This window comes from Taudactylus pleione, unplaced genomic scaffold, assembly GCF_031769625.1.
Source record: "Taudactylus pleione unplaced genomic scaffold, aTauple2 ptg000245l, whole genome shotgun sequence".
NCBI lineage: Eukaryota > Metazoa > Chordata > Amphibia > Anura > Myobatrachidae > Taudactylus > Taudactylus pleione.
Window position 1 is genome coordinate 1,673,627 of NW_028284647.1, and position 18,774 is coordinate 1,692,400.

The following is an 18,774-nucleotide window of genomic DNA, read 5'->3' on the forward strand; positions in this document are numbered from 1 at the left end:
AGCCAGTAAAAATTTATACCTGTGCACCAACTAGGAGATGTGGAAAACATGCACTGTTAGGGGTGCACTGCTATAGACCATCAATAGGGTTAATAATTAATACTGTATAATAATACACTATCCAGTACATAAGGAGACCGATATGTACATATATGTCCAGGGCAGTGCTGGGTTCTTCTGCTGCTACCCCGGACTCCCGGACTTGCTCCAATGCTCAGGAATGGTGCCCACATCTAAAATAAATACATTCAGCTCAGGCAGGATGGCCCTACTGCCACATCTAATGGCTTACTGTGATCACTGGTCCTGTGTATGCTGGAATTATGACACACAATACACTATGTATGAGGCATATAATGGGTTACTGTGATCACTGGTCCTGTATATGCTGGAATTATGGCACACAATACACTATGTATGACACATATAATGGGTTACTGTGATCACTGGTCCTGTATATGCTGGAATTATCACACACAATACACTATGTATGAGGCATATAATGGGTTACTGTGATCGCTGGTCCTGTATATGCTGGAATTATGACACACAATACACTATGTATGAGGCATATAATGGGTTACTGTGATCACTGGTCCTGTATATGCTGGAATTATGGCACACAATACACTATGTATGACACATATAATGGGTTACTGTGATCACTGGTCCTGTATATGCTAGAATTATCACACACAATACACTATGTATGAGGCATATAATGGGTTACTGTGATCGCTGGTCCTGTATATGCTGGAATTATGACACACAATACACTATGTATGAGGCATATAATGGGTTACTGTGATCACTGGTCCTGTATATGCTGGAATTATGGCACACAATACACTATGTATGACACATATAATGGGTTACTGTGATCACTGGTCCTGTATATGCTGGAATTATCACACACAATACACTATGTATGAGGCATATAATGGGTTACTGTGATCGCTGGTCCTGTATATGCTGGAATTATGACACACAATACACTATGTATGACACATATAATGGTTTACTGTGATCGCTGGTCCTGTATATGCTGGAATTATGACACACAATACACTATGTATGACACATATAATGGGTTACTGTGATCACTGGTCCTGTATATGCTGGAATTATCACACACAATATACTATGTATGAGGCATATAATGGTTTACTGTGATCGCTGGTCCTGTATATGCTGGAATTATGACACACAATACACTATGTATGACACATATAATGGGTTACTGTGATCACTGGTCCTGTATATGCTGGAATTATCACACACAATACACTATGTATGAGGCATATAATGGGTTACTGTGATCGCTGGTCCTGTATATGCTGGAATTATGACACACAATACACTATGTATGACACATATAGCAGGTCACTGTGATCACTGGTCCTGTGTATGCTGGAATTATCACACACAATACACTATGTATGACATATAATGGGTTACTGTGATCACTGGTCCTGTGTATGCTGGAATTATCACACACAATACACTATGTATGACATATAATGGGTTACTGTGATCACTGGTCCTGTGTATGCTGGAATTATCACACACAATACACTATGTATGACATATAATGGGTTACTGTGATCACTGGTCCTGTATATGCTGGAATTATGACACACAATACTATGTATGACACATATAATGGGTTACTGTGATCACTGGTCCTGTGTATGCTGGAATGATGACACACAATACAGTATGTATGAGGCATGTAATGGGTTACTGTGATCACTGGTCCTGTATATGATGGAATTATGACACACACAATGTACTATGTATGTAACATATTAAAGCTGGATAAATGCTCATTCTGCCCTCTTCATGGACTGGCCACACTCACTTTAAAATCAAACATTTGGAAACCCCCCTCTAGAAATGCTGCTTTTGCCACTGCGCATGTTCCTGTTTCCCACACCACCCCCCAATGTATCCCGCCCCTCTCTCTGCCTCTCTGTCCTGCTCTGCTCCCCATCACCCCACCCCATACTTGTCGCATTCCCTATGGCACGTACCTTCTCCTCTCCTGCTAAGCCAGGGTCTGTCCTATCTCCCTAGCAGTGGGAGCCGTTGGGGTGCGCATGTATGTTGGAGACTGGACAGACCCTAATAGATTTTGATATTGATACTTCCTTCTTATCAGCATGATTTGTAAAACAGTATACATTCTACATAATAATCACTGTTACATGTTGTTATACCAAGCAAAAAGGCTAACTTGGTTTTGGGAACAGATCGACTGGCATCTCAGGGACAGGGGAAATTGGGCTTCTTAATAGAGAGGTAATTAATACAAGACACATTCTAAGGGGTTCACTGCGCGGGGAAATGCTGCTCAACTATCCCGTAGCTATTCAACTATTTAGCATTTTTCCAGCGCGGTAAACTCTGGGGTAGCTCACGGTAACCCATAGATTGCACGTAAAATGCTGGAATGGGTTTTCCCATAGGGTTCATTTTAACACAGACTTTTCCTCGCAGCTCCTGAAGCTGCGAGGACAAGTACACCCTTAGGGCTTAATGTGCTGGGATGCAGGACCTAATTGGTTAACCCCGCCACTAGTCGGATATGCCCCTGTATTGAACTTAATGTATCTATTTCTGTCCTAACACCATAGACTTGTGTCTTTTCACACTGACTTTATATATGCTATACGTATACCTAATGCAACTTAAAGAAGTATGCAATTTCTACTTGTTGTAGATAAGCAATGGAAGTTAATTACTTTGGCAATCTCCTCATAGATGTAAAGTCAATCATTATGACACAGAGCTCGATCAGCCCATGTGCTGTGTATTACAGCTGTTATGGGGAGTGAGAACCTGCATAATCTGTTGTGTCATTTAATAAATGAAATGTGTCAAAACTATTTATTCTTCTCCAGCCAGAAAAGGGCTTCACACTTCAGAAAATACAGCAAGACTGTTTGTAGGGAAGATCACAAATTAGATGCAAGGGGTAATCAACATGTCGCCATCCAGCTGTTGTGGAACTACTTATCCCAGAATGCCCTGCCACCGTTTTGCTATTAAGGCATGCTAAAACTGTGGCAGGGCATGCTGGGAGGAATGCATGTTGAATACCCCTGAATTAGTGGATGGGTGAGGCTTACTAGGAATGTATTACAGAAAACAGCCACTTGGCATACTGTATGAGAAGCACAAACAGACTATACTGTAATGAACACTAAATACAGTAAAATAAATTATCCTTATTGTCAGGATAGGGGCTCTATGATCACAAATATCCAATTCAGGCCCTGATTCAGAGCCGGACGCTCTGACAGAGCACTTGTTCTGAATCAGGGCCGTCCTTCTCTTTTTTAGAGCGGCCTCCTGGCCGCTCGCATAGCTGTGGGTGACCACCCACAGCTATAGCGAGCGGCCAAAAAGATGGTCGCGATGGTCAAGACCATCGCGACCATCGGGCTTGCGACGAGACCCTTGTGGTAGGGTCTCGTTGCCGCAAGCCCTGGAGTGCTTTCGGCTCTATCAGAGCCGAAGGCACTCCCACTGATATCACTTGTGATGTTAGTGGGGCTGGCCCCAGACGGTAGGCGTTCCCATGGGAATGCCTCCGTCTGGGCAGCCACACCCCCGGGACGCCCACCAAAGGGGGCGTGCTGTCACTCACCATCGACAGCACGCCCCCTTTGTTACGAGACCCACAGCGATGGCTTGGCCGGGTCCGTCGTGCGCATGCGCACTGGGCCAACATCGACCCGCTTGCAAGCGCTCAGCTCTCGCGAACGGGTCTGAATTAGGCCCTCAATCTCCTTTTTCCATTGTGCTGTCAGAAGAACTGAAAGACCGGGCTTTTGCTTTGTGTACCCTACATGCAGCTTAGGACCTGATTCATGTTGCAAGGGGTGCAATGCATTTACTTTTTTTTGCAGGCAGGGAAAATACTGGCTGCTTTTATATGTAGAGAACAAATACTGGGCAGCTTTGTTTTTTCACTTAAATTAGAATTACTCTAGACAGAATGCTGCCTTCCCTAAATCTCTCTGCACATTTTACATCTGCCCCACCTGCAGTGCAACATGGTTAAATTGCTCCTTTTATTTATTTGCTCCTAACTCTGAATCAGTTAGAGAGGATATATGTACACAGCACTCGGCCTTCTGTCTGCTTCCTTTTTAGTCCAGGCCTGTGTAGCTTTATTCCCAACATATGCCCGGCTAAATCATAGATATACGACGTTTGAGTTATAGGTTAATTCATCGAGATGCATTCGCTATCTACATATTGACACTGATAAATACTGAATCTGGGGAGGAAAGCCAATTTGTTGGTGGACCAAAGTGCCCCATAAATAATATACATTATTAGGCTATAACGGACAGAAATGCATGACCAAACTTGAGGGGCGTTTTTTTTGCAGGGTGATCATCGTCTGTTCCTCAGACGATGTTATGTGTTGAAAAATCACAAATAGGCCACAATTATTTAGGATGAATGACCCAATCAAGAGTCGTTCACTTTGTGCATTGGACGCTCTTCTCATCTCGAACGACACCTACCTTCCATTGCCTAACCATGGAGTGGGGAAGATGGTACACCGACATCCGCTATCCTCCGCAGTACAGGAAGCATTATATAACAGTATTTGCCCAAAAGACAAAATGCTCTATGTGAATATGAAAGTTCACATTGATCAGTGACACCCAGTAGTCATGCAAATGCTATTGGTGCTTTGTGCAGCAACCCTGTGCAGCTGGGTTTATTATGGGCCTTGTCAATCACCCATTACTGTCCCCTACACATAAATGCCCATCTTGTAATGCCTTCCCTGAAATTAATGGACTGCCTGTCCTGATGTAATAAAAGGATTTTTTTTTACTTTGTTTTCATCACCAGCGTATTCTCCACCTCTAGAGAGCCACATCCTCAGCACTGCTAACAATGGCACTTTGGAATACAAGAGCTCATTGGCACCAATCTCTCCGGGAAGATACTCTCCTATCCCAAAGCACATGCTTGTGGAGGATGACTACACCAGGTCAGAAAACGCCTTTCATATCTATTATTTTTAGTACACCGAGCCTTATAAGATTGTGTCAGGACGCCTCCTTAAATTGACGTTGACATTGTGATGGTTGCGCTTTGGACTTATACTTGAGGAATTTGCTGAATATGCTCCGCGCTTCACAATTTGCTGTGCTTCATTCTCTGGGATATGCTGTAACTTACTGTAATAAACATAGGTACATTACTCTGAGTTTCTCATTTACTTCAAATCTCATGGGTTAATTCATTTATAATAATGTCACTTGTGGTGTTAAGGTCTGGAAACCCTGACAGGGGAACTCCTATGTGCATACTTTGCCAGTGTACCATTTTACAATCCATGTAGGACAGTCACATAATATTTGATGCAAACATAGGGATCACGTTCATTTTGTTGGAAGTCACCACCTTTGGCCTTTGAAGAGCAATGGCCCATACTGTACATAGGCCAAATAAACCAGTGTGCACATCCCAAGAAACAGTTTTTTTCAAGACCTATGACCTACAGCGAAAGGAAGAGAAAGTTCAGTGTTCCTAAATTATGTGGGGAATGTATCAAGCCTTGGATAGAAATAAAGCACAGATGTTTCCCATAGCAGTCAATCAGCTTTTTACTGTAATTTATCTAAGACAGTCTATAAAATAATAGTTGATTGGTTGCTGTGGGTAACTTCTCCAATTTATATCTCTCCCCTATATTTAGAAAGTTGTCTCAGATCCACTATTAATGGAATAATCTTACTGTGTATAATTTGCAAAAAAAAACCAACATAACTATGGGCAATAAGTATCTCCAGGAGAGCGTAAACATGGCGTAGTGTTCATTCTAGCACCCTGCACCATGCAGTTCCGGTGTCCCTCTCTGCTCTGGTGCTTCTAGCACACCTGGCTGGCACCAGAGCAAAGAGCGACACCCCTGGCAAAAAAGAGGAACTGCACAGGTTGTGACAGGTGCAAAGTGCTAGAATGAACACCAATGGCTGGATAGCCACTTTATGCTGGAGCTGTATCGGCCAGAGCTGAATGACAAACTGAGATGGAAATACGGAAAACTATTTTTTGCCGTAAGAAATACTACTTACCGCCATGGTGGGGCATTAAGTGATAAATCGCCCCTTATGACACAATCATAATTCAGTGCATTTTGTGCATAAAAACAAAATGACATGGTACAGTATGAATCATATTATGAAAAAGTCCTCATCAATTTGTGTGACTTATTTAGCCTATGAAAATATTTATTATTTTTAACTAGTATTCATATAGTTTATCAACTTTTACTGCACGCAACTCATCAGGTCCTGTCTCCCCTGATCATTCTTCAAATTTATGATCTAGTATTGTTTTTTTTTAAAGACACAGGGCACAGGGTACTAAGCATGTGATATATCCTGCCTCTTATCGGATCTTCATTTTTCAGCACTAAATTTCATACCTGCAGTTTTGTAGGCATGGAGCTGTAAGCAGAAAAATCGGATGTTAATTGCAAATATTTCCCCATAAGCAGAGTTGTGCGCATGTTGCATTGAGACTGTCACCCTGTGTGCGCTTTGCTTGCTGCTAGAAATCGTGTGCCCTGTACCGTCCTCACCCTTCGAACATGTGACATCATGACATCACAGTGAAGGGTTGGGGTTGCTGGGATCAGGTAGAAGGGGAAGCAGGTATCCAGAATGTCCCAAGTATGTTCCAGGTGGCTCTGCAGTGACTTGCTGCCGGCACTAGGCCGAATTTGAGTATCCTTGGGACACTCCAGGCAGCTCTGCCACTGGGACTAGGGAGAAACTGAGCACACCCGAGTGTTCCAAGCACCTTTCATGCCAAATACAGGTACCACGGGGCAGCAGCTCCAAACCCTGCGAATGAGGTGGCGGCACCCTTAGTTACAGCCTTGGTTGTTAGTACAGCTTTAAATAACAATGTCATATTTTATCTATTGAGTCATTAAATGTTTATTTTACACTTGCCTGATTTTTTTTCCCTGCATTTTTTATTACTGTGTCAAAATATTTAGGAAAACCATTAAACAATAGATAATTGCTCAACTGAAATATTAAATCTGATTCATCGTGAAGGAAATACAATATTATGCTCGCATATTCATCATTTGGTGCATCCTGTTAAATCAGAAATACAGACATTTTAAATAGATTTGAGTTAAATTATTTAAATGCAGCATTGCACAGTGTTAGGTAATGGTATTAGAAGGCACAATGAACAGGGATCCTAAAGGATTTGAAATTAAATAATGTATTGCTGGTTGGTGAGTTATATGTGCTATGAAGTTTCAAAGGAAAGTTATCTGTAAGAAAAACAGCGCCATGATTTCCTGCAGTTTAATGGGTCTCTTTTTTTTTTTTTTTTTAAATCTGGACATAATTTTCTTTCATATCTTGCTAAAATGTAGTTTGATGTTGATGTTGAACTTGTTTACTCTACTGAGTACTGTAAAGCTATGAATATGAGTCTAAAGTGAGAAATATTTAAATATTTGACTAATCTGTGACTAGGTTTGGAGACAGCTGTGAGCATGTACGTTTGCCAAACGTACATGCTCACAGCAGTCTCCAAACCTAGTCACAGATTAGTCAAATATTTAAATATTTCTCACTTTAGACTCATATTCATAGCTTTACGGCACTCAGTAGAGTAAACAAGTTCAACATCAATTGTTGAAAATGATACATCTGATAATTTACATTGGTAGGACTCGGGACTTGTTGCAGACAGGTTCCTCATGTGGAAATGGCAATTGCTTTCAATATTCATGTGTTGATTTTTCTTTTTTTTTTCTTATTGTGAAAAGGTCAAGTAAGAAAAAAAAAGTAGAATATGTAACACCACAATTGCCTAATTTTTCTACCTTCCTTTCGGGACATCCGGAGGTAAGATAGGAAAAGATGAGGTGTGTGGAATGCGGTGGAACGGTTCATGGTAATATTGAAGTGGGGTGGTTGAATTTTTTAAGCCTCCCCCACACACACACACACACACACACATCATATAACACTCCATGTGTGCCTCTAATTATATCTGAGGAGGCAAGGTTTGTTTTGGATCATGACCCTCATCCACATGGTGGCAGATAATCTCAGGTCTCCTCCTAATTTCGTAGTTTCTTGGACATTTAAGGAGAGATTAAACTATGTATAGAATATGTTGATTCATGTAATCTGGAAAAGTATAGACTACTTGCATGTCTTCAGTTGAACCCTCTGGGTTTCACCATTTCACATGTGTTACTCCTACAGTAATTTTTACATCTATAAATCTGTGGTCCATAAACATTGAGTTTATTTTAAAATGTATGCCTTCAAAACATTTGTTAATCTACTACTTCAAATGACCTGTTCTCTAACACAGGAACCACCTCACCCAAGAAAATTAGTTTTGTTTATTTTACTAATGTATTGTGAGCCCAGTGTAGCTAAATTAGAGGGATTATGGATGTTTTTTTATTTAACAAAACCAAAATGGCACCGATATGTTTAACAAAAATGATATGTACTTTGCTTGCTATTTGTCGTGTTCCTGTGATACATTTTTATTTTTTTTGGTAGTAGATTTTAAGTCAAAGACCTACAAGGAGACTCTTCAACGGACAGGGCTTGATGTAACCATGCACTTCCAAATCTTGGACTCTGTCTCTAATCTACATAAAACCATGTTTGTTGCATTGTGTGCAATGAAGAATTGGGATGTCCTGCAGATATATTATCACCCACAATGTGTTTTTGTTGCTTTGATGACTTTCCACCTTTTTCAAATGAAGTGGGTTTTTTGTTTGGTTATCCTTAAGCCACTGAAAACATCACATCTCTATTTAATCTTTTCATCTGGAATATTTTGAATCTGGTACACAATACTATTTTCTAAGTATAGTCTACATTGGCACAACTAATATCCTAACAATTTGAAACAATTATTTTCAACTTTCAACATGTTACCATATACCATCCATAATTAAATCTTTCCTTTTATTTTGAATATCGGTGAAAACTTTCTTATGGCACAAACGTAACACATGGACTTACCGACTTTCGGTTTTTGCACTATTTTATTTAAAACATTATGATACAGCTTAAACCAGCATTGCATTTTTCTAAGCATGAGATAGTGCTTAGTAAGTAAGTGTAGTTGTGCTGCACAATGTTACTGCATAAATAGCATTTTAGAACATTTACTAATATGTAAATGTAATTTCAATATCCCACTGATAAGACACGATGGTGGGACTGTATTTTTTAAAGGTTTTAACAATGCTCTATCTGCCCCTGACCTACAGTATATAATGAGAATATTTAAAATTACCTATCACTGGTTAAAAACACTGCAGATATGGCAGTTTTATTCTTGCAGCTCTCAGGAGCTATATTAGAGGTATTACTTAGAAAAGTAGAAAAGGTTCAGCTCCAGAGCCCTTCAACTGGAATATTAGTCATATGATATAGTACAAAACAAAAGTATTAAACACCTTTAATATATATATATATATATATATATATATATATATATATATAGTGTCAACTATAGTATATATATATTTTTAATTTACTAAATATTTTAATAACTTTTTATTTATTATGCTTATTTGCGCAAATAATTATTTGTCCCCAATGGCATAAACATAATTAAATGTTCTTGTTTGGAAAGAGCCAATACAAGAGCTGTTAATTGTATTATTATATAGTTTAATGTGTGGTGTAATTGCAGTAAGATAAACTGGAATATAATATTCCCATTAATTGGAGTCTGCACAATGCCTATATCCTCAGCAATATTTTCAATACCACATTTGCAGATGATGATCAAAATGGCCATGCAATGCTGCTTTATAGACTACAAATTTTATTTGAAGGATACTATGAAAGTGTAAATAAATATGGCCTAGATCTGATTATACTAATAAGGTTTCTAGTATGCTCTTATTATAAATAATAAATAATAGAAAGATGTTGGTTTAACAACTTCACATATTTTCAACTTTTTTTTAGCCATAACCTAATTGTAATTGTTGGTCCATATATTACTGAACGTACTTAGAAGTGTGTGTTTCTCTTCCTAATTATGCCCCCACCATTCAGATCAGCTCAGTGTGATGTAGACCTAGATTATTTGCTCTTGTAAACTAAATCTTCATTTTTTATAATCTACCAATGGTAGAAATACAGTAGGAAAGATATCTAATTAACTTAACAGTCACATTAGTGGCATATCAAAAATGGATGGAGGCATGTGAGCCAAATTTCCAAAAATTGTTGGGGATGCTCACATTACATCCAGCATATGACTCAAAAATCAAATGTATAGACATCACTGCAAAAAGCAAATATATTGGGGGTGCACAAGCAACCACAGAGGTGGTTGCAGTGGAAGGGGGATGTGGAGTGCCCAAAACCCATGAGTCAAGAAGGACCCTGTTGCTTACAGTGCATCCACATTTATAATGCTGCCATAATTTCTTTCCAATGCTCTAAATGAGGAGGTTTGTGGTCCCACCCCACACGGAGGGGAAGGATTTGAGCCATTTGGGAAGCTAGGAAGGGAGGCATGATAATGATCTTTCTGAGCCCGGCCAAATGGTGCAGTATAGGAGGCTTGGATGGGGTGACAAAGCTCTTCACCACGAGATGAAAAAATAATTCTGCCATTTGTAAAATACTCTTGGAGCATGGGGCCCCCTTGACTCATGGGCTCTGCATTGAACAACATTCAGCATTGCTAAGATTGTTCATTAGATCTCTTCCCTACTTTATTTTCCCCAACTCTTCCAGTAATCAGCAACCATGCTACCAATAAATAATTCTGTGAGGACTGGGTGGGTGGCACTGATGGGTGTGTATGCACTAATCTTGCACACAAGCCCACTCATTTCTTAAAATACACCTCATTCCCAGAAACATAGTTAATCAAAATACATTTTTACAACACTGTAAAGTTAAATAGTTTTAATCAAAAAGTAATTTATTGCAACATAAAGTTACTACATTTAATCTATTTTTAATATAGCTGTTGTAAACTCTGTGTCATGGCTGCTGAACATAAGCACATTTACTGTCAATAAAGATAAGGCAAATATTTATCAGTAAAATAGTGGTTTATTAATAAACTATCTATAATAAACAGAACATTGTTTTTTTGGCCAGCTTATTTTTGTGGATCCCATATAAACATTACAAGCTCTCACCCTGTCCTTTCTAATTTATAGTGCTTATAGTTTCATATTTTACGATTAGCAAAGATAGGTTTCCAAAAACATAAAGATTCCGCATTTCACTATGCAAGTGATTTAAACCACCTCCTTATACAATTGCAAGAAATAATGTTTATATATAGATATATATATACATTATTAAAGCATAGCAGGACTACATGAACTAACATGGGTAATTTTAATATGGGATATGGGCAATTATTTTATTCATGCTTACTTCTCAGGCATAGTTTGTGTCTTAAGCTATTATTATTTTACATTGTTTCATTTGCTGCTTGTTTAATGGTAATCCAGAGAAAAATTATGTAATAATTCCATAGTTAATATTCAAATGAATCCATTGTGCAATTAAGCAACTTTGTTATATTGTTTGATTTTTCATATGAAATTATACTTAAATGTATCAGCAAACACATTCACTATATGAGAGGCTTGCAGTCTAAACTGATATATTTTCTTAAAAATAAATTTATTTATACAAAAAAAATCTGTATTAATTTTTAATACATTATTCTGTAAAACTGAGCATTGTGTCACAATTAAATACACTGAGGTCATGAAATTCTTTGTTCTCTTCCCCTGGTTACTATCTCTTGCTCATTGCATGATATAGTCATTTATATAGAAGACTAAATATATTTAAACCTGCATGATTAATACATTGAATAAACCTTTATGTTCTTTTGTCTAAAGTGAAAATGTTGCTGTAATATTTTGCATTGTTCCACAAATGTTACATTAATGTCACTTTGCTATTGTACCATTTGAGATGATTTGCAGCTACTGTGAATTACTGTTCGATGCTGTAAACTTTTTTAAAAAAAGCAGCATAAAATACATTTGCAAATTCTTCACTTGGTTCAATATTAAAATTTCCATTAATTTATTAATAGATTTTTGTTTTCAACTTGTGTTCATTATGCTAATGAAAATTATGATCTTTCTTTTTGTGTATTGTACTTAAAATATGTGACTATTTTATGGATTATTTTCCTTGAAAGGAAATGTTGGTGCTTCTATTCAATATTGTAAATAGTTAATTTATGCAAATAATACATTTCATTGAATGTGTTTTTTTTCAATGCCATATCACTCAAAAGCCATTAATAATTGAAAATAATACTATTTATATGTCATAGACAATCAGACCATTTGGCAGAGTTAGGGTTCTTTTTATGATGTAATGCTGTGAATAGATATTTGCAGTAGGCCAGTTTAAAATATTCTATGCACATATTATAAATTACAATGATATAAAATAATCTAGTGTTTAATTGTGATATCTGTATATGAAAACCATATACATAAGATTATTTTCAATTCATATCTGCACTATACTGTATTTGTATTCATACCAGCACTTATACCCAGCCATTTCTGTGACATGAAGGTCAGCAGTCCTACTGGTGTGGAACTGGGTACATTTATATTAATGCAGACACATAGTTACCGCTACAGTCATTTGCATAAAATGCAAATTATAGTTAACAAATTAATTGATTATATATTAAAAATAATTGAGAATATATTTAAAATATGTTTTCATTTTATTTGTGTCTAAAAATGTAATGTAGGATTTTTTTTACAACAAATGATACATGACTCCTGTGCAATATACATTTCACAATTAGACAAATAAGGATAGTACAGATTTTTTTTTCTATTTATAGTTTGTTGCCCTCAGATTTTTATCTAATTGAAATGATGAACATTGTTATGATGAAAGCTAATTATTTAAACAAACATTAATGTGCATTCTGTGCCAATAGTTACTGAGGATTAAATATATTATGCATTGCACTTAACACAATTACCTGTACTGAGAAAAAAAAATGTCAAAAAAGGTAGAAAATGCTGTAAACCGTTCTACATGTGACTTTTTACTTGAATTTGTAGTTTGTATCTTTATCAAACCAATTAAAGGCACAATGTTGTTTGGAACAATATTTTTTGTCATACTGGTATTTTTTGGTGTATGTGTGTGTGTAATAAGCATAATATCATTTATGTATTAATAATTATCAGTGCAGTATAGCTTCAAGAAAAAAATTGAAATCATAAACAACATATGCAAAAAATAAATAAAGATAAATGCATTGTAACTAATCTGTGCCACAATATATTACTATATCTGCATTTTATTATCTGTATTTAATTATCAAAGTATATATAAATATATATTCCTAATACTAGTATGTTACTGCTTAAACTAGTGACATCAAAATGCAGTATATTAACAAGTATTGCTGTGTATTGTATTTATTTTAAGTACTGTGGATAGCTTATTTATAGGTATACTCTACCAGAAATAAGGATCACCATATACAACTTTACAGGTGCCCCATCATTCTGAAAGTGTTCCATAACACAATGCAGAATTGTCCAGTAGTGTTAGCCAGCGACAACTGTACATTATATATATATATATATATATATATATATACACAGTATATATATATATATACACAGTATATATATATATATATATATATATATACAACATACATGTGTGTGTATATATATATATATATATATATATATACACACAGCTTTATTATTACATTGAATGTTCATTATATACCTGATTTGGCACAGCATACAAACCATAACAGTATATTGATGACTCACCTTTAACCAATATTTCTATTTGGAAATAACATTGTTCTAGAATGCTAAAACATTTTTGTTAAAGGTAATGCAGAATCTTGTTTATTTAGCATTCTAAATAATCCACTATGGGCCTGATTCAGCAAGGATCGCAGTTGCTAATACACACGCTATCAGCCGATTGTTGTGTTCTGCGCATTCATACGCATCGCAGTGCACAAACTAGCTATTGCGATCGGGACTGCGATAGCAGTGGCTACACAGACCTCTCACAGAGTGACAGGAAGCACAGTTTGTGGGTGGTAACGGAGGGGTAGACGGGGAAACGCAGGTGTGCCAGTGCGTTTGCACACTGTTCCAGGGGCATGTATAAATTATCCACTGCGATGCCATACGCAGTGTGAGGTCTCATAGCGTGCATGGAAGTTAGCAATTTCTTAGTAAGGTCAGGGCTTGTGCAAGTGTGCGTGAGGCTGCGAAGGTACTCGATTGTACCAATGGTTTTGCTATTCTGGTAAGCATTATGGATGTGTGTAAGGTAGTAGGAGTCCTTATGTTGTGCTGAGTTTGCATAGTGATTGCAATGGATTAGCTTGCTATCGCAGTTGAACTGCGTATGTATGCAATATTGCGATCCTTGGTGAATCAGGCCGTATGTTGGATTAGGTAAAGAGGAATATTTTACAAAAAAAAAACCAAATCAAGTAAGTTTTAAGAGGTTTCATTATTGATGAACTGTAAAAAGCAGTTTAGAAGTTGGGTAAGTATTTTTCCTAGGTCAGATTATACCATGAAAATGTAGATCTTCTATATTCCCTAAATAACATTTAAATGGTTTCTGCTCTTGGTACTTGAGTTAGTTATTCTTTTTGATGTTTTTTGTTGTTGTATTGATTTAAAAATGCTCTCAAAAATACCAAATTTAAAAATATATAAATATCTACATTTAAATGATATTCTGCTGTACAGGAGGATACATCAGATATGAACTTCTTTTTTTCCTCCCACAAAGTCATATAATCTATAACATATATTTACTGACCTTCTCATAGGATTATGATCCATAAAGAAGAATATTATAGGTATATTATGATGCATAGTTATTGAGGAGTTCAGCTTGCACTGTATTATATAACAAGATTATGTACAGCTACAAATTATTTTTTTACAACTGTAAGTAATCTTTATAGTGTACTGTAGTAACACCCAGAGCCAAAATAAGATGTTATGGGACCCTAGACAACATACTGGTATGGGTCATTCTCTTTTCCATTTGTAAAATAAACTAAATTATATAGATAGGTCAGGTTAATCAGTGCCTACTGGGCCCTAGTTAAAAGGCACATGAGTACCATATCTGGAACTTACTTTTTATTTTAAAGGAAACTATAATGACAGAAATTTGTTAAACTGAATTTCACACCCAGTGTACAGTATATTGCAGTATATTGCATTATTTCACCACTAATCAACATTCCATAACATGCACGCACTAACACATAATAATAATGATAATAATATATAGCCATATTATTCATTATACATCAACAAAATAAAATAATTGATGCAAAGCCTCAGGTACGGCCATATCACTTGTATTTGATCTAGAAGCCAAAGAAATAATTCTGTTCTGGATAGTTGAAACCACTGAGAGAAGAATGCGAGAATAAAAGGGTCGGGTGTTTCATGCGGTGCCTTTTCTGGTAAGGTCAAATGAAATTTACTTTAACTTATTGAAACACATTGTGTGTAATTATTTATGGTTATTCTTATCTAGTATAGCTGATTAAGTATAAAATACTATTTTCATAAAGATAATTTACTTGACATAGAATCATTGTAGTAGTATCCTGTCATGCATTTCTATTTGTGCAGGACTAATATGTATTCATTTGACTTTTAAAAAATTATTCTGAAAAATACAAAAATTATTTTGTGACCAGGGCTTAGTTATTAAAGAAAATATTTAAGCAGGCACACTTAAGAGCTACATTAATAAAAAAAAAAAGTGCACAGCATCGTAGACTGTTCTTTAAAACTTTTTCTACAGCAGAAAAGAAAATACATATATTAAAGCCTATTCCGATTTCATTTTTGCAGGTGCAGTCAGTCGGTAAAGTTAAATTATTGAGAGACCGACTAACGCTCCGCAACAAGCCAGGCTGTCCAGAAATCTCTGCTAGATCTGAGGAAGTAGCTACACTGCTTGAGTTTGGGAGATTAGAGAAGCTTGTACTACGCAGATCATGCCCGATCTGTTCCAGGTGAGATGAGGAACTTTGACTGGTGTCAAAATCCAATCATTATGACACTGATCTTTATTCATATAAAATTGCACTCAGAATATTTTGTAAATCTTTTTTTTATCCTAGATGGCCATCGCTAATCTAAAACTCAATTATTTGAGATTGCGATCTATGTAAAAGAAAACACACCCGAGTCTGTAAATACAAATTTTCTAGTAGTTTTATGACATACACCTCAAAAAAAAAAAGACCTACTTTTTTTATTAAAATTATTATATGCAGGATTTACAATACTATTCTATACAATAATTCAATATATCTAAATAAAATGAACACTTTATATAATTAATATTTATTACTAGGATTTATTTAGCTCTAAGCCTTTTAAAATTGTATTTACATTTTACATATTTATTATATGGTAGTTCACCTACATATGACGCGCATGCACAATTTTAAAGTGCCACTAAATATCAATAACATTACACAACTTGTACACTGTATATAATCTTGTTATGTAGCTAAGTGCAAGCTATTGTTTTCTGTTGCTAGTCTGTAAAATGTTTTTTACAGTATTCTTAACACACTTAAAGATCATAGTTAAAAATGACTCCTCCTTTCATTATTAGTTATGGCAAGAAAGAGAAACACTTCTAATACGAAAGGATCAATCATTACTTTCTACATTTTAATGATAGTTAAATGGAGTATAGTGTAGCTTTTAAACAAAGTAGATAGGACATACAGGCCCTCATTCAGAGCCGTACGCTCTGAGCAGAGCGCACGCTCTGAATGAGGGCCGCCCTCCATAAAAATGGAGTGTCCTCCTGGGCGCTCGTATAGCTGTGGGTCACCACCCACAGCCTATACGAGCGTGCAGTTTGATGGCCGCGATGGTCGTGACCATCGCGACCATCGAAACTGCGAGCCGGAGCCTGCGGTTGAGGTTTTCAACCGCAAGCCCCGGAGTGATTTTGGCTCTATCAGAGCCAAAATCACTCCCACTGACATCACTAGTGATGTCAGTGGGCCGGCTTCTGACGGGAGGCGTTCCCGTGGGAACGCCCCCGTCAGGGAGGCACGCCCACCAAAGGGGGCGTGCTGTCAATCAACATCGACAGCACGCCCCCTTTGATCAGACACAACGAGCGAAGGACTTTCCTTCGCTCGTCGCGTCTGGCGCATGCGCACGACAGAGCTCCCTCCGTCGTGCGCATGCTCAGTGCAGACCATCGACCCACTTGCGAGCGGACAGCCGCTTGCGAGTGGGTCTGAATCAGGGCCACAGTATGAAGGGCAGACCTGGTTCATTGCATTATAAAACTTTTATTTATATGCTTACTGTACTTTGTTACTAATAGCTGTTTTATATGAGACAACTTGCATTTTAGGTTTTGTGTTTTAATCTGTCACAATTCATTATATATTTGAACATATGCTGAATCCTCAAATTCTAAATAATGGATAGCTGATGTGGGAGGAAATTACCATTGATAAACTTATTTTGAATTTTATCAAATTTCTGTTGAGTTATATCAAAACCAGTTGCAGAAGTGAGGATGTTCTAGGTTTACATTTTGATTGAATCTACAGTATATTCAAAATAATAGCCAAGAGTACATTTTACAGCAAGTGATAATGTCAACAATATGCGCTTAAAACTGATGTTCAAACAGGTATGGAATGACCAATACTTATCAGTCCAATATTGGATGCACGGTGTGTTTGTCCAAATCTCCCGTGCACATGAAACAAAAAGACAATAGTGTAATACAGTTTAATAAAATAAAAAGGATCTTAATCCTCAGTGCATACAATGGATGGATGTGTTGCTCCTTTATAGCAAAGTCCCAAATTCAGCAGATGAAAGGTGCTTCATTTTTCAGGCTAAAATTTATTAATAACATTTAAACTATTTAGAAAGTAATCCAAGTTATTTAGCGAATTACTAATTAATATAATCAAATGTTAAAGCTCTTTAAAATAACATATATACAAGGCGTCAGGTCCGGGCGGACTTTCCTTCTCTTATTATAAAGCTTTTCAAAATACTCTTGTTCCTCACCTCAAGACCACTTTTAACCGAGTTCTTGATGGTGAATTCTTTCATCCAGACACTACTAGAGTTATAATAATGGTCATACCAAAACCTGGCAAGGATCCCTAACTGGTCTCCAACTAGCACCCAATCTCACTTCTAAATACAGACCTTAAACTAAAGTCCTTGTGAATAGACTAAACCATATCCTCCCCACGCTCATCCACCTGGACCAGGTGGTTTTTGTCCCAGCTTATCAAACTCTGGACAACACCAGACGCATGGTAAACTTGATCCATCGCTCTACTCCTTGTAAACTCCCCTCCCTTCTCCTGGCCCTAGAGGTGGAAAAGGCCTTTGACAGGATCTCTTGGCCCTTTTTGACTCATACCCTGCTCAGGTTTGGTTTTTGAGAAAAATTCCTACAGGCATGCCAGGCCCTTTACCACAACCCAGCCACATCTGTTTTGGCAGGTGATATTCTCTCAAACCATTTTAGAATCTCGAATGGTATCAGGCAGGGATCACCACTATCACCGCTCATTTTTGACCTGGTTACAGAGCCTCTCGCTAGCCATCTTCGATACAACACGGACCTTTCGGGCATCTCTTTTGGGGACTCTAAATATAAACTTTCCCTT

The 18,774-nt window shown here is 37.1% G+C and overlaps 1 protein-coding gene across 4 annotated transcripts in view; it reads left to right on the top strand.

The window, feature by feature from the left end:
- Positions 1-18,774, top strand: part of DLG2 (discs large MAGUK scaffold protein 2) — a 1,239,761-nt gene that overhangs the window by 705,210 nt on the left and 515,777 nt on the right. For all 4 annotated transcript variants that reach the window (XM_088479798.1, XM_088479797.1, XM_088479799.1 and 1 more), the window contains one exon: positions 4,879-5,020. In XM_088479798.1, the coding sequence (XP_088335924.1) occupies positions 4,879-5,020 (142 nt within the window). The remainder of the gene's footprint in view (positions 1-4,878; positions 5,021-18,774) is intronic.